Source organism: Rhipicephalus microplus, chromosome 5 (assembly GCF_043290135.1).
Source record: "Rhipicephalus microplus isolate Deutch F79 chromosome 5, USDA_Rmic, whole genome shotgun sequence".
Lineage (NCBI taxonomy): Eukaryota > Metazoa > Arthropoda > Arachnida > Ixodida > Ixodidae > Rhipicephalus > Rhipicephalus microplus.
This window is the reverse complement of record NC_134704.1, coordinates 30,510,192-30,531,096: the sequence shown is the minus strand read 5'-3', so window position 1 is coordinate 30,531,096 and position 20,905 is coordinate 30,510,192. Positions and strand designations below refer to the sequence as shown.

Sequence of the window (20,905 nt, the reverse complement as noted above, 5' to 3'; positions counted from 1 at the left end):
GCGACCTAAATGAGAAAGTCTGCCTCGCGGGAACATCATCATAAACGTGATAATGGGAATGTTTGGTTATATCTTGTGGTTGCCTGTCGTTTTCATGATTGCTGCGCTGTCCAATCAAATAAGTGGTCGCCCGGGTGCAGTAATCTGCGAATGGGTTCGTTGTTCTTGTTGCAATAAGGGCAACTACAAATCGACCGGGTACGCATTAGTACTGCATTGCCAATATGTACACAAAATATTCATGGGAATAGGTGATGCTATGTACCGTGCAATGTTGGCATTGTTCCAATGCCACGTCTCCCCGTTCGTTGCACGCACTGCTTAGAAATATAATTCACAAAGTATCTTATGCATTCGCCTCGGAGAAATCCAAGACGAGAGCCATGTCGTCTCACCTCAATACGCGATTTCGCATAGCTTCCAGGATTGGATGGATTGCAAGCTTTTTGCAGCTCATCTGGATTTGTGATACCCACCTTTGAACTAGCAAGAACATAATTTGATTACGTCGTTCCGTGATGTCGTCTCGTCTGGCGTCATAATGAAGTCATAAAGTTTGGTGACTCGTGACGAAATCATGACATTACATGGGGCGTCATCAAGTGATGATGCTCTTTGCAATCACTATCGTGTTGACGCTGACGCCGACGGCCAACTTGCGCGTTCGGCATCTGAGGCTCTATTCTGTTCTGTTACAACTGTCCTGCTGTGGAGAGGTTCAGGTCCTTATTACCTCGGCTACTCCACGTCGATAAGCTCTGCAGCGTAAAAAAAAACAAGAAAAACCCTTCAAGTAACGAATACTCACCTGGTAGGGCAGGAACATCCGCTCGTAGAGGGTTCTCAGGTGCGCCGGCATGCGGGGCGGCAGCGCTCGCCAGGCCAGGCGCAGCGCGTGCGCCGCGTTCACCAGCAGGCAGGTCAGATGCCAGGCAAGAACGTCGGGCGCGCACACCACCAGGCCGGCCCAGATGCTGGTCAGAGTGAAGCTGAGCGTCAGCAGCCAGCGCAGCACCAGCGACGACAGCGAGAACCGGTGCGGAACCAGGAACGCTGCCGCGAAGCAGATCTGGGCACCCTGCGATGAATGCACCAGCGCGTCGTTGTTCCCTGCATTGGTACTCGCGTGCACGTGTAAAAGCACCGGGGTTTGAAGTGATTCTTAAAAAGAGAAAAGAAGAGAAAAGTGAGCCCCGTTATTGTCTGCTCCAGTGAGCGACACCGCCACAGTAGCTCACGAGGGATGGGGGTGAGGAGGGATAAAAAGGATAGGAGTAAAGATGTAGGAAAGCCGAAGAAGGAGAAGAGAGGAAGAAACGTGAGGTGGTAGCACCGGGGTTTCATTACGGCTCTATCACCTTCACCGTAGCATTGAAACGAGAGAACAATCAGTCGGATTACTTGTTTGCACAATAAAGCAATACTTGTTGGAGGAGCAAGTGTTCCTGGTTTGCAGTGAAGGTATACCGGAATGACAACGCAAGAGAAATCCAGGTCTCTTCTGCATCCTTGTTTCGTTACGGTGCGCTGTGACAGTGCTTCAAACTCCACTAATCGGGGTGATTTATATGAACACGCCGCTCCCTTCGTTAGGACGCGCTCATTGGATTTCGGGCCGACCGGTTGTGCCCTCACGATCTCCGACGTCAGCGTACCTCTCTCTGGCCGACTGGGCCGGCCCTACGCCATCTCCTGATGCCGATCTTCGACGACAGCGTAGCTCTGGCCGACTGGACTTGCCCTATGCCATCTCCTGACGCCGACAAGAGCTCTCGCCAGTGGTGCACCGTCCTCGGACTCCTGCAACCGTATCCACCTTTCCAGTCTTCTCCTTACCTCCGTCGTTCCCTGTCCCTGCGCCTCGCTCTCTCCTTCCTCTCTCTCTATCTCTTTACCTTTTAATCCTATCCTTTTAATCCCTTCTTTACATCCATCCATCGTGAGCTACTGTTGAGGTGACCTCCCCCTGAGAGACAGTTACGGGGCTCACGTTTTTCTTCTTTTCATATAAAGTCACCCCCCTCCCCCCCCTGGCCTTCCTTAGGCATTGTCGATGTCCAGGATTCGCGATGATCGGCCCAGCGTACCTGCCATAGGATGTGCTGCGCGTCCTCCCAGGACTCGCAGCCTCCGGCAGCGCTGGCGACGTTGGGCAGCGAGGAGTTGACGACAGAGCGCCGGTATACCGAGGAGGAGGATGACCCCTTGCTGTGGCTGACCGGGGCCTGGGGCAGCTGCACCATGGATCACGGCATCGCCGCCGCAGGAGGAGGGCCGCCTCCCGCTTACCCACCGCCGCCGCCCCACCGCTGCGCAGGCACGGCCGCCGCCCTTCTACCGGTGGCCTCCGGAGGTCATGGTCAGACAGCGTGGCAGAATCCTGCACGACACGTGTTGTAAGGAATGACTCGCTTGATCCAAGACATGGTATTCGCTCGATATATGTGAAAACATACTTGGCTGGTGGTCCCGACCCCATCGGAGCTCTCACTAAGTGGCTATGCGATTGGCTGCGTTGTGATTATCATCGCGAACGCCTTAAATGCCTCATCAAACGCGAAAATTGACCGTCAGAGGTGTCAATGCGAGTTATTGAAGAAATCATCATGTCATAATGTCACCCTATGATGTCATAAAGGCGCTAGATATCACCAACTTTTGTGACATCATCATGACTTCATCATGATGTCAACTTGACGTCACGTGATAATTTCATCGTCGCTTTGCTCACTGTTAGCCGATCTCGGAGGTGCTACATAGCCGCGTGAGGTGGGGAAGGCTGGGGAGGGGAGGATCAGCCCAATGGTGTGAGAAGAAAAATGAGGAGGCTTCCGCCTTCGATTCACTTAATAATGATATCTGGGGTTGTACGTCCCAAAACCACGATATGACTATGAGAGACACCGTAGTGGAGGGCTCCAGAAATTTCGACCGAGTGGTGTTCTTTAACGTGCGCTGACATCACACAGTTCACGGGCACCCACCATTTCGCCTCCATCAAAATGAGACAGCCACGGTCGGGATCAAACCCGCGCACTTCGGGTCAGCAGGCGAGCATCCTAACCACCGTTCGAGGACATTAAGGCACATGCACAAATAGCGCGAGGACATTAATGCACATGCACAAACACGCATGACCAAGTCCGAACGACTAAAAAGAAGGACTTACTTCTTTCTTATGTGTTAGTGTCCCTGTCCTGATGTTCATACGATTTACGCAAGAATTTCGGAACATCAACAGATAGCTCAGTTTATGAGTATTTGTGCTCGGTTAGTTGAACATGAGCGCTAGTGCATTCGGCTGGCTTTGTCTAAGCTCGATCAGCTCCGCTCTGCATAGCTCATCAGCTCTAGCGGATATTTCAGCTACCGCTATCTCACCAGCTGGTAGTGAGTGTGATATTTCTGGCTGGTGCAGCATACGGTTTACTGCGCTGGCTTGCTGTTCAAAAAGAGCGCCAAAAAGGACAAAGCCGACAAATGCTCAAGTACCAAATGTATACTGTTTGAAAGCAAACGTCAGATCTATACGAGGCAAGAAGTTACAACAATAAAGGGAAACAAAATTGGCGGATCCAACGTACGGTGGGAATTGATGATATGCGAAGCACGAATATAGAAGGTTGACATGCCACTTTAGAATCAGCAAAATGTTATTATGCCGTGTGACTTCCATGTCACCACTATCATGTTTGAACGTGTCATTTACCTTTGTCATCTATTCACGTCACCTGATACCAAATTTGGTATATGTGTAGCTAGCGAAACGGCCGCGAGCACATCTTGAGCGTAGCATGTAGTCATGTTGTTACATCACACGCATCTCATGATTATCGTGTTTGCACCAGCCACATACCTTCGTCATCCATCCACGTCCCGTGATACCAAATTTAATATATGCGAAGCTAGTGAAACGGCCGCGAGCGCATCATGAGTGTGGCTTGTAGTCATGTCGTTAGATGACACGCATGTCGTGATTTTCATGTTAGGGTTTTCCGTTTGTGTTCGTCATGCGGTCATGTCATACCACACTAGTTTTGCAACATGTCATGTTAACGAAACCACCGCAAGAGCAGCAAGACGATGGAATGTAAATCATGGCATTCATAACATAAATGTCATGATATTCATGTTATGACCTGTCACTTATGCTCGTCATACAGTCATGTTATGCCATACCATGTTTGGTATCGATAACATTACCGGAACGGCCGGGAGAGCTAAATGTCGTAGGCGGCTAGATAGATAGATAGATAGATAGATAGATAGATAGATAGATAGATAGATAGATAGATAGATAGATAGATAGATAGATAGATAGATAGATAGATAGATAGATAGATAAATAGATAGATAGATAGATAGATAGATAGATAGATAGATAGATAGATAGATAGATAGATAGATAGATAGATAGATAGATAGATAGATAGATAGATAGATAGATAGATAGATAGATAGATACGCTCAAATTCACCGAAGTTCGCTAAGAAATTCTTCGCATTTATAAAGGTGCGCAGAAACTGATCAAGCGGTGTCGTGTCGACATAGAGAGATAATATAATTAAAGGCAGAGCGGTCAGCGTGAGCTTGTGTGCTCTTTCATTATACTTTGCACAAGGGAAAAGAGAAAGAAGGAAAGCAGTGATGAATATAGTGATGGAAACAAGAAAAGATTATGCGTATGCGCACAGTGGTTTTTTTTTTTTTTTAGCCTAGCGTCCCCCCGCAAATTATTCTTCAGAAAGTCTACGAAAGACCTTATATTAGTTGCTGACATTTTCTGGTTGGACATTGCAGTCAGTAGGCTAGTTTCACTGAGAGTGTTCACATGCCAATATTGAAGCCAGTGTCCTTCACTTGGACATGTATAGAGGGCAGTCACGGAATATATATGTTAATGTATCACCTAATTGTCAGCATGATTTTAAATAAAAATGGTTCCAAATCTGCATGTTACATCGCAAATGTACTCGAAAGACGATAGTTTTGCATCTAGAGAGAGTGAACAAAATGTTTATTTGATGTTCTGCGCAAGAAAATCGGTGAATGGTATTCTGGAGGCGCTGCGTTAGAGTGCCTCGCGCGTGTAGCGGAGGCGAACGAGCGCATCGAGGCACGTTAGACACAAGCGCCATCTGGCAGTTATCTTCAGAAACGAAGGCGTGCAGCCCGCGGAGAAAGATGCGCGCCAGTCTCGGAGGTGATAAGGTGTAGAACGCAAAACGACGAGCAGGTGCCACCACCATGACGTCATTGGAAACACCTTTTTGAGTGTCGCGTTGCACTGTCAGCGCTACGCGATAAACGCTACATTCTTTAAAGTTACTTGTGTGTGCCTCTTCTAGTATAAAGGCAGACATACAAAACTTCGAAGTGTTGTTATGGCGCCTCAGATATGCGCAATAATTGCTTTTTAGTTTTACAATCGCACCACTATGAACGCCAAACCTTGAGCACTATTGGTGGGCGCTGCGGATGGGGTTGGCCGTTTGGTGCCGTTTGAGGTATCGTTAGGGCGCACAAACAGACAGACAGACAGACAGACAGACAGACAGACAGACAGACAGACAGACAGACAGACAGACAGACAGACATACATACATACATACATACATACATACATACATACATACATACATACATACATACCAAAATTTTTCCGTCGAAGGTCCCCAAGAAAGACTATCGTCTTTAAAAGCGCACCTGTATTTCAAAAATATTTATCCGGAGTTCCCTACTCATGCGACGTGGTATATATATATATATATATATATGCAACGACACCGCAGATCTCACTCGTATGCTCTAAAGGTGATCCGCGTTACGCAGCGACGGGGACAACACTGAAGAGCAGTAGGGCGCAGATATATTTAGGCATTCTCACATTAAAGGCCAGCTATGTGGGCAGTCCAACGGGCTCGCGAAGCAGCCGGTAGGCTAGGACGTTCGGTCATGAATTGGGAATGGTCCATTTCGGGATAGGAAACCAGCGTGACATACAGGGCCGCAATAAAGTTTTTCAAACTATTCATCCATCTGTCATTGAGAACTTAGAACAGCTAATATGACTGCGTTTCTATCTCTTTTAATCAATTTCTTAGTTTCTCAATGAGGCCCGTTCTTTTTTCACACATATACGATTTTTTTTTCTTGCGAATAATCTGCACTTGAAAGTTCCACAGTTTGTTCTTGTTTATCTTGATTTTAACGGTGCACTGGAAAACCAAGACTAGTCCTCGTTCCCCAGTGCGCTGTTAAGACCAGGATGAATCCGTACCAACTGCCTGAAGTTGTCATTTTCATGCAGTTGGTTCTTGTCCTCCATCTTTCGTGCGGTGATTAGCGCAGTCAACTGACTGATGCCGAAAAAGAGTAACGCTCCTACAATATAGTACGCATCTTTGGTTGTGCCTGCACGGGGATTCGACCGTATATGACTGATGTGTGGTCACGTGTCATCAATCGTTTCGGTCTTTTGGGGTAGTGATGGTTCCGGTGAGACTCGGCGGCGGCCCTCGCAACCTACTTTCTTGTGACTTTGTGCTCGTGGAAGTTATCCGTCAACATCCGTTTCCGACGTTCCCATGGGGCTCGAAGAGGGGCGTTTGTAGGGCGCTCTTTATACCTTCGGCTTAGAACGGAAACCGTACCGGACGCGGCCTCCCGAATCAATAAACTGGGGCCACTCGGGCGAAAATAACGTAATAACCTCAAGTGTCGTGGAGACAGCTGCGAAACTTTGATGTTCGCAGCTTTTGTTACTGAAAATTGGGTCACGACAGCAGTGGAAAAACGAAACCTGCAGGGTCCCTCCTCACATAGACGTTTTGCACGGAGGTGGACGGGGGAGAGGGCTGGCAAAGTCAGCCCCATACATTGACTTATAGAAAAATGGCACTGCGACGAATCCCCTCCTCTCCTCCCCCTGCGCACACCATTGGTCTCTCGTACAACTTCAAACAAATTTATTCCACGCCATGAAATCTTCATTTTACTCTGTATTTACTTCTATAACTTTTCCCAGCTACCTGTTCATTGATTATTTCGACATATTGCTACACAGCTGCAGAAATTTATACAGAAACATTGCTGTCGTAGTAAAATTGACGATGTAGATGCCGTTCTGTGCGCGAGATGTCTGCCGTGTTCACAGTCCGTCATTGAGACTAATATAATATATTTATGAATTCTGCCGGATTTACACATTTCACATCTGAAAACTTGCTATTGAAATCAATATATCACTAACTACAGCGTCTATAGAAGCTACCTAACAGAGCTTGATCGAAAGATTCACATTTCTCCTATAATCCCCCGCACTCCGTATATTTGCCAGAGGACAACAACAACAACAACAGTTAGAATAGCAGAAAACGGAGCTAGTCGGTAAGTATTTATTTTAAAAGAGAGGGTGCTCAAACACGTACGTACACGCGAGGGAAGTCGAGACAAACACTGGTTGTGGTGCTGCTACGTTTGTTACTGTTTTCTCGTGTCCGTGTTTGTACGCCCAGTCTCTTATCACGAACGACGACACGTTGTTCGCGGAGTCTCGCCTCTGAATGTAAACACATTCCGTGCGTAAACACAACTGGCGTTTGTTTGCGTAACGGTATCGTATTAGACCACCGGCGGCCGCCGCTCCGACCGACGTATATTTTCTCGTTGTTTTCTTCTCGAATAATTGTCGCCCTTTCTCTCTCTCTCTCTCCTGTAATGGTCGAAAGAGAGAGTATGAGCGAACACGTGATGTTCGTTGCGGCGGACGAGCATCGCTGCACTGTTAGGGGCAGACGCGGTGGTTGACGCGGGACCACCAGCGGTCGCCTCAACCGTTGTCTCGTTACGCTACGTGGAGCAGCCGAGCGGCTCGGGTCGCCAGCCCTGCAGCCCGCTTCGCGACGTGCTCCACGGAGAGGCGTTTCTCTTTTTTTGGAGGTCCTCCGGCAGGTCGCGGCCAGTTGCGCGGTTGGTGGCCGGTGTCGGGAGGGGGGGGGGGATATTTACAAGGCATGTGCGGTCGAATGGTTGAACAGGCGGACGACACGTGTGGTGCAGTGCCTCGGGCGAGGCATTATCATGCATCATAAGCGGCGCTTTGCAACGCGCCACGGAACATGTGGAACTGAGAATGTGGGTCGCCGCCAAGATGAATATCTCATCCTCACGATCCAGGTTAGACGTGAAATTCGCTCAAAAAGTGTGGTCTCAGCTGTACACAGTGTATCTAAAACGTTCACGAATTCTTGAAAAAGTAAACGGGACATGTCGGCACTATTTTACGTTTTTACGTGCGTAAACGACATTGCCTGCTTATTTGGTCATAACTGTGGTTTCTGCTTATTCCTTTGGCAATCGAGTGTTGTGTAAACCTGGCGAAGAACGCTGTTGTCAATATATCACTCTCTCACTCGCTCGCTCGCTCGCTCAATCAATCAATCAATCAATCAATCAATCAATCAATCAATCAATCAATCAATCAATCAATCAATCAAACGATAGACAAGTGAATCGAATTTTTGTCTTCTACAGCGTATACACACTACCACGGGGCGTATATTTAGAGATATGTAAGCTGCTTCATGCAAAGTGCCCGCGTGGGTGCCGATAGTGCAGTTTATCAGTGTAAAGAAGCAGTGCAGACATTACAAAACAGTCTAATGACATAGTACATAAATAACTCTTCAGCAAGCGTTGCTATGCACCCAACGAGCGTAAACGTGGGGGAAATGAACATATCATTGCACCTATGATAAAAGGTAGGATGACAGATTTGACGCAGTGCAACTATAGCGCACAACTGGAGCAGCGAGTTGGAGTGAGAAATAAATAGAACAGCTATTCGCGAAACATTTCTGTGTAAAATAAAACTATAATAACTTGTTCAACTTCGTTTTTCGTCACGGATAATGCATTTATCCAGAAATCGCTGAAATTCTTACTAAATACCATAAGTGCTCCTATGTGGACTTTAACTTCGCCACGCTGAAAGCAGAACTTGGAGGTGTCTACGTGAGCGCATATAACCCTTGCAAGTTGGCAGGAATTTGTGTTATTGAAGGACAAGCGTACCAGCACGAGACTAAGAGGGGGAGGGGGGAGAAAAATACCTTTAGTGCCTTCTTCTGATTGTGTTTGTACGCCTGCTTTTCAGTAAAACGAGTGCATTTAATATACGCTATAGTTGAAAAAAAGGTAAAGAAAACTAAAACAGAAGCCTCCGGCACATGGATTTCTTCGATATGAATTCATCCTGATGACAGTTCTCTTTCTGTCGCTTCCAAATAAAAGAAAGCCTTCCGCGAAGAATTTGCAACGCTCATTCACTTCCCCTCCGATACTGACTCAAACTCTGCCAAAGCGAATTATCACTCGATGCCTTAGAGCGATTAACTAACGATTCGTGCTTGAATCATGCCGAGTTCCCGAAGCTCACGTTTTATTATTCTTCATTAATCTCCTGCAGCCTGAGAAAATGAGCGGCAGTGGCGACGCGCGATGGCAGCACTGTGTGCAGGCCAATAATCGAGCCATTAGTACGCGTCCTAGTCACGAGCAGACGCATCTCATTCCGCACTCTGGCCCGAAACGAGCGAAAATTGCTTCTTATTGTCAAGCCCGTATTTGTCCGGCGGCGTGGGGCTCCGATGCCTTGTTCGCATCAATTAGGCGAACAATTAGCGCAATGACAATCGCATCTCCTTTACTCTTTTGTCGAAAGCGAGACTAGTGACCGTAACAAACGTCTCACCCCCCCCCCCCTCTCTCCTTCTCCTATACTGCAGGTCGGCGCAGTTGTTCTGGCACCGATTAGGCGGTGCCTGAACAAAGAGCGTCAGCAGCGTCCTAGTGGTGTTTAGAAACAGTTCTAGGCAACGCGACGCGCTTACAGGCGATAGTTATAGCGCGAGAACAGAACGACGACAAAAAGACAAGAAGGACACGAAGGACACGAGCGCCATGTCCTTCGTCGTGTCCTTCTTGTCTCTTTGTCGCCGTGCTGTTCTCGCGCTATAACTATCGTCACGTCATACCAACTAGCCCAAGCTGCCACACTTCTAAATTACGCACTTACAGACTCTGTAAAACGTTTCGAAGGCATTCTGCGGATACCAAAATGGGACGTACGGAGTAGCCGCAGACCTACAGAGTTTGATCAGGAGATGACAGTTGCTGCTGTGATGTTTCCGTTCAATCAATGAATCAATCAATCAATCAATCAGTCAGTAGATCAATCAATCAATCAATCAATCACACTGCCAATCATTTACAGAGTACAGCGTACGCTACATTGATCATGCGTGTAGGGGAGTGGAGTGGGGTGCTCAATGAGTTTTTGAGCGTTGAAAATTATGCATGTCACGGGAATATTCTTTGACAATATCTACAATCCTGAATTAAAGAAAATAAAAGAAAAAAAATTAAATTTGAGTGGGAGTTTCCTAAGTGAAAGTTCCGTTGGTCCAACGGTAAGCACGGAACATAAGCGCTTAATGCGTGCTAACTATGGAGGTACACAGTGGTTTAAAAGCTTTCTGACGAAGACAGAACGTATACGTCAGATTCTGAAAAAAAAATATGTAAAACTCAATAACGGGTTGAGACTACATCAATACAATGTTGCTGCTGTAACAACGAAAAGACAACGCCAGCTATAGTATGGAAGTAGATACGGTAGTTTAAGTCTGCCAAAAATTGGTATTACCGCGTTCCTGAGTTCTATCCCTATTATCGCATGCGAGTAAAACTCCAGTCCATAATTCAACATGTTAAGTGATAAAACGTCCTTGAAAAAAAATAAGTCGCAGTTTCACCAAAAGGGCGAAGAAATGAATGTGATAGCAACACATTCGAATGTTTTACGAAGCAAGGCTAGCAATTTTAGGAGCAATATTAATTCTAGTTAACATGCGCTTGCTAAGTAACCAAGTTTTCTGCGGCGCGGCCACAGCAGATAACCACAGCAAGGCTCGTGCTTAGTGACGGCGTTGATAAGAAGCGCCTCCAGTGGGCAGCGCATGCTGATAGTAAGGCCTAAATGGTGTGTGTCGCCCCTGGTGGCAGTTTGCTATGTGTAGAGCGCATCTATATGTGGACGGCCGCTCCAGGTATACTTCCGGCACCGTTTTTTCGCGTTGAGATCACGGCCCGTAGAAGCTCCCACCTGCTGTGGTGGCAAAAGCTGTGCGCTGATCGTTGCCGCGATAATGCGGCAACTATAAAAGTCGATGTTCGCTCCGTAGCGCAGCCTTCTCTCTCTCTCTCTCTCTCTCTCTCTCTCTCTCTATATATATATATATATATATATATATATATATATATATATATATATATATATATATATATATATATATATATATATATATATATATATATATATATATATATATATATATATATATATATATATATATATATATATATATATATATATATATATATATATATATATATATATATATATATATATATATATATATAAAGCGATGGCAGCAAACCAGTCCAGACTGTCCATATCATTGATCTCACAATACTCACAATAACACCTTTCAACGTATTTCACTGCTTAGTAGGAAGTTGGCTTTGTTACAGAACAACTGTAAAAATAAAAAAGCCAGCTTTACAAGCCAGGCTTGGGCTTTATGTTCACAGGAATGAGAGTGTGCTTGGTTTGGGTAGAGCGGTTGACCACCCCAGCTGCAGTCCTTATTTTAAGCACGCATGCAATTTTTTCAGAAGCAGTAAATGAACAAATGAAATATCGTGCGCTTCAGTGCGTAATTATTAACGACTCCGCCGACTTTGCTATCTTTTTACGCTACATTGTGTTTTCGACATTCATGAGGTCAACACAAATCAGCAGATGAATTATAACACCCCAAATCTACACGTTCACATCTCGCAGATTTGCACAGTTTAGCTTATACTACATGCACACTGCAAAGCACCCACGTAACTGGCAAAACCTAACGAAAAACTTCGATCTTTATTTATTTAGAGTGAATTCATCGTGCCTTGCCGTTATGACATATCATTTCTGCCATAGGTTCATATGTACAAAGCAGGAATGGAGATGTTTTCAAGTATGCTTATCTCTTTTCTCATGTGCGACATTGCCATCATCATTGTAAACCTACTTTGGGTTCATTGCAGAACGGAGACCTCCTCTCCCAATGATCTCCAGTTTTTCTCTATCTTGCGCGATCTGATTAAATTCTGCCACAGCGAACTTTTCAGCTTCTTTTTTAAGCAAACTCATTGGCATCCTCTGTTGTGTTTCCCTTTCTTTGATAACCCTTTTGTTTTTCTAACTGACCACCGGTAATCTGTCCTATACGCAAAACGTGATCGGCCTCAGTTCATTCGTTAAGCTAGGTTAGCTGAGGTCAGGTGAGGTTTGGTTAGTTTAAGTGCGACAACAGTGACGCATGCAGGGAAAGTTTAGGTCATACAAGGCCGTTCATCGTGATCACGTTGGCGCGAGTTCATCAACTTCCGCCTACGTGACGGTGTGAGTGGCTCTCCAATCCCGTCTTTTAAAACGCTTCCTTTCCTGCAATGAAATATTTATAAACGCTGGGATGAGCCACGTACAACGTTTGCCCAACATGCGTGCCTCCTCGTGTTTCATCTCGATGAAGGCAGCGGTACAGCGCGTCGTATCGGAATCTGTGTTGTACGCACGGCGGAAGCGAACCTGGACAGGCATGCAGCATTACCACGGCGTTTCCTGGTGTCTCTTATTGCGAGATGGAGTGTCCGTGTTCTACAAATGTGCGCGCGGTATACGTGACCAGGCTGTCAGAATGACTGACCTCGCACGCGCGCCGATTCACGCATTCTAGCTCGGACATAAACTGTGCACTGCTCTTTGCACGCATCACGCTGTGACGACAGACGGAGCAAGCAATCAATTGAACTTCTCGGCCTCGCTTTAGTGCTTTAAACCGTGATTGACACTGTTATTGACACTGTTATTGACACCGTTATTGAGACCGTGCGATTGACACTGTAATTAAGACAATCTGCCGCACTTTTTATATACCCGACTAAGGAGTGTTTTGTCTAAAATCAGAGCGGTGTTTTAAATAACTCGTTCAGTTCAAGTGGTAAGTATGCTCATGTCACTGGTAGGGATTAACTTGATCTTGTTGCAATTGGCTAAACGTCCAGTGCGGAGTACATGTGACCACCACAACATAAGGGTCATTCCGCGACTCGCAGCTCCCCAAGTGTCACTTCATTGTGACGAGGGTATGAACAGACGCATGGTGAGGTAAGAGTGCCGGTGTGCTCTCAAAATCGAAAAAAAAAGGGGGGGGGGGCGCGTTGAGTAGCTTGGGTTCTTTTGTTCTTCGGAACAAAGATCACCCAGTTTCGAGAATGGCGTCAGAAATGCTATGAAGTGATTAACAGTTCAAACACCACCTGACGCGTCACAAGGTTTCCGACGCACCGTCACAAGCCAGCAAGCGACGTCTTGAATACATTCTCTCGCGTGTCCGCTACCTAAAAATAGAAGTACACCGTTAGCGCCTGAGCAAGACCGTCGCGGAATCCATTAGGCGAGCTGCCGGTGACAGGGGAGAAAAAAAACGAGAAAAAGGAAGGAGACGAGATTAGGCATCATATATTTTTCCCCTTCGTAGAGCCCCCGCGAGACAGTTTAGGGCGTGACCGGTGTATCATCAGATCGCGCTGGTCGCGGCGCTGTGGCTTAAAAATGACCCGGAGGGGAAATCCTCTTACCCGAGAGAATGGTCGACCGCGCCGCAAAGAGCCAGCTTCATGGGACGACACTCTAATGAATGACCAGTGGCGCGCGGCCACCTTTCCGTGCGCACAAATGTACCTGCGTGATGCCTTCGGCGTGGTTTCATTACTGCTTTTGCGCGGCACTGTAAGCTCTTTCGCGGTGTCCTTTCCATGCGCTCGTGGTTGTTTTTCTCCCCGTTCTGCCGCCAGAGTGCGCGAGTCACAATGTGAACGCTTACGCCACCGTGGTCGGAAAGCAAAGCGGAAGATGGTCTCGTCTCGCCTGCATGCAGAACGTGTGCCTTTTCTGTATGAATGACGTTACGCAAATGGTTTGCATGTCCCGCGAGAAACACAATATTTGTTGGGCTTTCACGTCCCGAAACCGCGATACGATTATGAGGCGCGCCGTAGTGGAAGACTCCGGAAAATTTGACCCTGTCGTGTTCTTTAATTTCCTCTTACGTCTAAGTGCATGGATCTATAGCATTCCGTCTCTAATTAAATGCAGCCGCAGCGGACGGGATTCGATTGCTTGACCTTCGGGTCAGCAGCCAAGCATTGTAACCACCGGACTACCACGAGAAGTTCCGGATGAAGAAGATATGTGTAGTGTGTGGAAGTGCATCTGGTTTGATGTGTAATCATTTGTCCCGGTGTGAAATGAACTTTTCCCATTTGAACTCGTGATACAACACTCGTGTACGTATGAACCTGTTAGGCGTATCTGAGCTGTCGTGTGATGTTCGGCTGTGCCACACTTGTATTGTATTGTATTTTGTTCCCTTATTATTTTTGTCACAACACATTTTGTCTGCAAAGTGAGACCATAATAACACCAAATTTTCCTATTTCATCATTTCGATAAAAGAAGGGGAAATGGGTTGAACACCTCACCTATACTGAACAAATGACGCGCCGAAGTTATTGATTGATTGATTGATTGATTGATTGAATGATTGATTGATTGATCGATAAAGAGAGAGACGTTTTAGGAAATGTTAGACAAGCTTACGTGGCGACACGTCTGGCACGTTACTGCAGGCAAACTTGAAAAAAAGATACATGGAGTACACCAAACCTGCATGTTCTTCGATTAAGGGAACCGTACTGAGAACAACTCCGCCACAGTCGCCGTGCGCCCTCTCCACGTCTGTTGCGTGCCATGGAGCCATTCCGCTACGCACGCAACTTCCATGCACTCGCAGCTATCTGTCCGTCCGTTGCAAAGTTTCGCAACAGCCTGCGTTGCCGGCATTTTACGGACCATTCGAGAGGCGTAAAAGCGGGTTTTGTACGCCAATCAATAGGTCTAGCTATATGAAGAACAAGTCTGCGAAATACGTGTTCCCTGGTAGGAGTATAAATTATTCTGCCAGGTAGTTTCGTGACTACCGTACGCTAACCAAGTGCGCGGTTTCAGCCTTCCGAACACCGCGCACTTGTTAGAGAGAGATAGAAATGTTTCGTATTAGTCAATTGGTTGAGGCAGACGGGACACTGTTTCCATGCTTCCCTATTGCGAAAGCTCCGCGGCTGGCACATTTGTGTTGTACTGAAAAAAAAAAGCGTGTGTGGTAGTTGTGTTAATGTCCACAGCGTACCATGAGTGGCAAAATATTAAGCTCTGAATATGTGTAAAATGTTTCGCAAACTTCTTGGTAATGGCACGAGCCTTCCTACCAGTCCATTAAAAGCAGCGAGCAATTCGCGCTTGGTGAGCGGTTTTTCCCTAAATTGTTTCTCCTCATCAGGTATGTAGCTTGAGGTCACCGATAATGCCTATTTAATTTAAAAGCACCGTTCACCCATTTATTTAATTTGTTATGACTGTTACTGCACTTTAGAGGTATAGCTTCGCAATCACCCACTATTTTTAAGAGCGGCTTTAGGCATATTTTAACATAGTGTTCTATGTTCGTTAAGAAAATGTATCTTCATCATCAGTACGACTGTTCTGTGTGCTTTCATGTCAACTCCTTCGTACACACGACTGCACAGTACTCACACACACAAGGCAGCACCAGATATTAACGCGCACCTATTTTAATTCCAAATGATAATTCGCCTCGTTACTGCCGCTTTCTTAAAAAGTTCCACATGTTCATCGTATGCACAGATAGTCTTCAGTTTTAAAAAAAATTATCCGTCACTCAAACCGAACCACCGATGGTTCAAGCACTAAGCTATATACTCGCTTTTTTTTTTCAATTCCTTGAACGACACAACTCAGAACTCGCATCGAAAATGCAAATATATATATATATATATATATATATATATATATATATATATATATATATATATTTGTCGCCACGTCACAATCGTCTTTTAACATCGTCGAAACTTTGGCGGCATGTTCTCGTCGCTCCAACAGAGCGTGCTAAAGCGTATGTCAGGAAGATTACAGTCGCATGCGTACTTTATTTCTTTCGTAGACCTGTCAGACAGCTTTCAGATGGCCGGTTGGATTGACTAGTCGCACTCTAAAGATGGAGGACAATTCGTGCAATTAAGCACACGTGTGTGCGCCAGGCTTCTTCAATTTAAAAATCAAGGGCAGAAATTTAACACCTTATTTCGCATTTCGAATGTCTGGAGCTAAATTCTGAGTCATCACTGTCCTCGTAATTCTTTTTTCGTGCGTACGTTTAAATATATAGCTGCAACCACTCGACATGCAAGCTCACCAACTAACCTGCAAACCATTTTAACCTTATCTTAATCTTCCTAATTTGGGTTGAAGCAACTGCATAAAAAGTACACGCGAATGGTTTGAACAAATCTATATACCATTGCTCGTTGCAGAGAAAACTGTGTTTCGATCCTTACGTCTATATTACCATAAGGTGTCTCCGTGTTAAATGGTCAGTATATAATGAAGCGGAGCTCCTGTTTCCCCCCTTTCTTTTTTGTTTTGCTTTCAATATATCGCTGTGGCGCTTGTATTGCCAGACCCTGTCGAAGCTCAAGACCTAGCTGTATCCGGGCACCCACTACCATGAAACCAGAACATTAGACACGACGAAACTAAAAATACCATTGGTCAACGCAAAAATATAGCACCTTACTTAGCACCTCTGCGCTTGTATCTTTCTTCGCCTCCAGCCCCGGCATATAACTGTCTGCCGTACGCAACGTCCGACGCCAGCTATGTGCCCGGGCATCTGTATTCTCTCGAGAATGGAGAGATGAGCGCACTCTTTCTCTTCCTTCGGCAGTATCGCCCCAGGCTCGCTCACATCACGCCACGTCCGTCAATTTCAGATGCTAATGGAAAAGATGCGGCACCCAGGAAAATGGAGAATGTATGAGTGTTGGTTGCGATCGATCTTCGGTTTGGTCAGTGGCGGCCGGTTCATGTGGATATCAGCTGCAACTCAACGAAGTGCTAAGCAGAAGCCGCCACATTGTGAACGCCGGAATGTGAGTCTTATAAGCTTCATTAAAATATCCAGCAGAATTTCTAATAAGGCTTTTTATCTGCCGTTTGAAGGGACTTGATTCGAGCAAATACCATATAAATTTCAGAGGGGTATAAAATAGATAGCGTTTTAATGGCGATTAAAGTCGCTAATGCTTGAAAGAGAATACATTGGGGATGTAAGTGATGTAACACAATATGGCTTTGTCGTAAAGGTGGCAAAGTTGTGACGTAGAGGCGAAAACATCGTGGCCACTTCAAGATGGAGAGAGGGAGGTATAAAAAAAACTGGCAGCATATCCACGGAGTGAATGATGGAGAGTGGGGCGAAGCATTCGTTCGTCCATTCGTTCTTGCTCCCTTCCGTCTGTGCGACCGTCTATGCGTCCATCCGCCGTCCGTGCGTGCGTCCGTTCCTGCGTTCGTCCATGCATCCGCCCCTGCGTCCGTTCATGCGTCCATTCATGCATCTGTCTGTGTGTCCGTTCGTACATCTATTCAACACTCCAAGTACCACCATCTCGCATCTTTTCATTATATATTCCCCATATAGAAACACCGCCATCCAGCGGACATTCCAAGGACTAAACGAGAGATGGCACACGCACACTTTCTAACAGCTTGCGCTTCGGGTCTACTTCCCACCTTTAACCACCTCGAGTTCATGGTATATACTAGTTCACTGTATTCACGGCACTGCGGCCCAACGCTCGCTAAATCTTTCTAAAACCAAGGAGGTTACGCCCAGCGAGTATAACGTAGCAACCTTTTTCTGGCAGATAGAGCTCAATTTACATGCCAATGGCTGCATGGGAAATGAGAGACAGGAGAATTCGGCTTTTACTTTCTTACGGCTTGCACTTCGTACCTATTTCCCACCTTTAACTACCTCGAGTTCATTTATGGTATATACTAGTTCATTGTATTCATGGCACTGCGGCTCAACGCTCGCTAAACCTTTCTAAAACTAAGGTGGTTACACCCAGCGGGTATAACGTAGCAGCCCTTTCCCTTCAGATAGTGCTCAATGTACATGCAATGGCTGCTAATGGGGATCGCAGCGTGCACGTTAACTAAAAGCCGAATGCTCCTGTCTCTTATACCCCATTATCAGCTATTGGCATGTACATTGAGCACTATTTTTTGTTGTTCAACAACGCACAGAAGGAATCTCTCACCGGCACCACCTTGGAGGTCAAAATGTTTGCAGGTCAAAGCGTAAGACTGGTTACATACTACGACGGGACACGGGACGAACGGGTGCCGCTATAAGGAGCTTCGCCCATAAAAAGAAATCTGAGCGTGATTGAGATCCGCCACAAGCGCACAATGCGATAACGCAATCGGGCACCGTTCGCGTCGTTTACTCAATCGGGGGCCTCATTTGGATTCTCAGTGGACACCCCAACCTTGACACGTCGCAAGGAAAAGATCGTCCGATCGAGTAACATTGGCCGTTTCAAGCTATATCTTAGAAATGCTTACTGCAAGTACAGTTGCTTACCCCCGTATTCACAAACGCTCCTCGACTCGACTTTTACCCTTCACTTGACAGAGTGACGGGTGAAAGTGACACAGAGTGAAAGTTTCACAGAGTGAAAGTGACACTGCGCCATAGCTCGGCTCAAAATGACTGCGCTACTCGAGAATCACAGCAGATTATCGCTGATATGCAGTGATTTGCCGTGCCTAGAGACGGCGCTCCCGTCGGCTTTCTCGAGTGAAGGTGAAGCGCTGAGTGAAAGGACGTTCTAGAATACGATGATTAGTGCCCCCTTCGCCGTCACTCTTCCCTTTTCGAGTCGGCGATGTACCAACTACGCCTCCGTAAGCCAACAAGCAAACCTGCGCAGCCGCCCACTTTGTTCAATCGTTTTGCTGCTGATGATGATCAAACATGTCTGAATGCTTTGTAACGGGTGGGCCTTTGATTGATATATTATATATTTATATTTACAAATACTGCTGTCCCATGCCTGGGACATTGCAGGAGCGGGTACAGAAAAATCAACGAAAGCACAGAAACAAACAATAGTGCGCACAAATTTATGTGACTAACACATAAAATTTTTCCCGAACTCTACAGTGTTCATTCTACGCAATGCACCATCATTGATTGATATGTGGGGTTTAACGTCCCAAAACCACCATATGATTATGAGAGACGCCGTAGTGGAGGGCTCCGGAAATTTTGACCACCTGGGGTTCTTTAACGTGCGCCCAAATCTGAGCACACGGGCCTACAACGTTTCCGCCTCCATTGGAAACGCAGCCGCCGCAGCCGGGATTTGATCCCGCGACCTGCGGGTCAGCAGCCGAGTACCTTAGCCACTAGACCACCGCGGCGGGGCGCAATGCACCATCAAGCTTGTTCCAAACTTCCACCACACGCGGAAAAAAAAGAGAATTTGAAACAATCCAAACGAGACCTGAAGGGTACAAGGTTCAAAGCGTCTGTACTACGTGTTGTACGCGCTGGTATATCAGCGAAAGATAAGGGCGCGTGAATGCGGGTCATTTTGTGTACAATCTTGTGCAACAAGATAATACTCTCACGTGTACGGCGGTGTTCCAGTGAATGAAGTGACAACAAATGAGCATGTGAAGACGGGGAGAAGTCCCGATCATAACGGTTAAAAACGAACCGTATAGCCTTATTCTGCACAGATTCTAACCTGTTTTTATCTTGCTCAAGATGAGGCGACCAAACCACAGAGGCGTACTCGAGCATCGGTCTCACTAGTGTCTTGTAGGCAGTTACCTTACAATCTTTTGTCGAGTTTTTCAATCTTCGCTTTAAGTAACCAAGTTTCCTTAGAGCTTGACAAGTTATCTGATCAACATGTTTGCCCCATTTAAGGTCATGTGTAGAGGTGATGCCTAGGTATTTGAATTCACTCACATGTGCTAGGGTGGACCCATTGTAGTTATAACTGAAACTGAGAGGCTGTTTTTTATTCGAGAAAGTCATAGCTACAGTTTTCTTGTAATTTATGGGCATTTGCCACGTTGAGCTCCAATCGCAGAATAACGAGAATACGTTGTTGAAGACTGACTAGTCTTGAAAGGTAGTAATGCAGTTATACAGTACACAATCATCGGCATACAGACGTATGTTTACAGGGGTTCCAGAGATGACATTAACAACATCATTAATAAATATAATATACAAGAGAGGCCCTAGCACAGAGCCTTGCGGCACACCGGATGTGATTTCAACAGGGGATGACTGCACCTGGTTGAAAGTAACAAACTGAGATCGAGAACGCAAATAATCCGCAATCCAACCGAGTAATTTAGAATCTTTAAGAAAGGAACTAAGTTTTAGAAGAAGTTTTTTATGGCATACGTTGTCGAAAGCTTTCGAGTAGTCTATGAAAATTGCATCTGTCTGACCCCTTTTGTTAAGTGATGTGGCAATGTCATGGGTGAATTCTAGGAGCTGCGTTGTTGTAGAAAATCTAGCTCGGAAGCCATGCTGACACCGGGACAGAAGGTTGTTTGCGTCCAAATACTCCACAATATGTTTATGAATGATATGTTCCAGTAGTTTACAGCTTGTTGAAATTAGGGAAATTGGCCTATAATTTGGAATGAGCTGCTTATTGCCAGATTTAAATAACGGGACTACATTAGCTGTCTTCCAAAGTATGGGAACAGTGGCCGACGCAAACGATTTATTAAAAATGACAGTCAAGTAACGAGCGGACCATTCGGAGTACC

General features: G+C 46.0%; 1 protein-coding gene across 2 annotated transcripts in view; it reads right to left on the bottom strand.

The window, feature by feature from the left end:
- LOC119173937 (popeye domain-containing protein 1-B) overlaps positions 1 to 20,905 on the bottom strand; it is a 53,787-nt gene that overhangs the window by 15,064 nt on the left and 17,818 nt on the right. For both annotated transcript variants that reach the window (XM_075895122.1, XM_075895123.1), the window contains exons 2-3: positions 2,088 to 2,380; positions 809 to 1,078 (exon numbers count right to left, since the gene is read on the bottom strand). In XM_075895122.1, coding sequence (XP_075751237.1) covers positions 809 to 1,078; positions 2,088 to 2,243 — 426 coding nt within the window. In that variant the 5' untranslated portion in view covers positions 2,244 to 2,380. The remainder of the gene's footprint in view (positions 1 to 808; positions 1,079 to 2,087; positions 2,381 to 20,905) is intronic.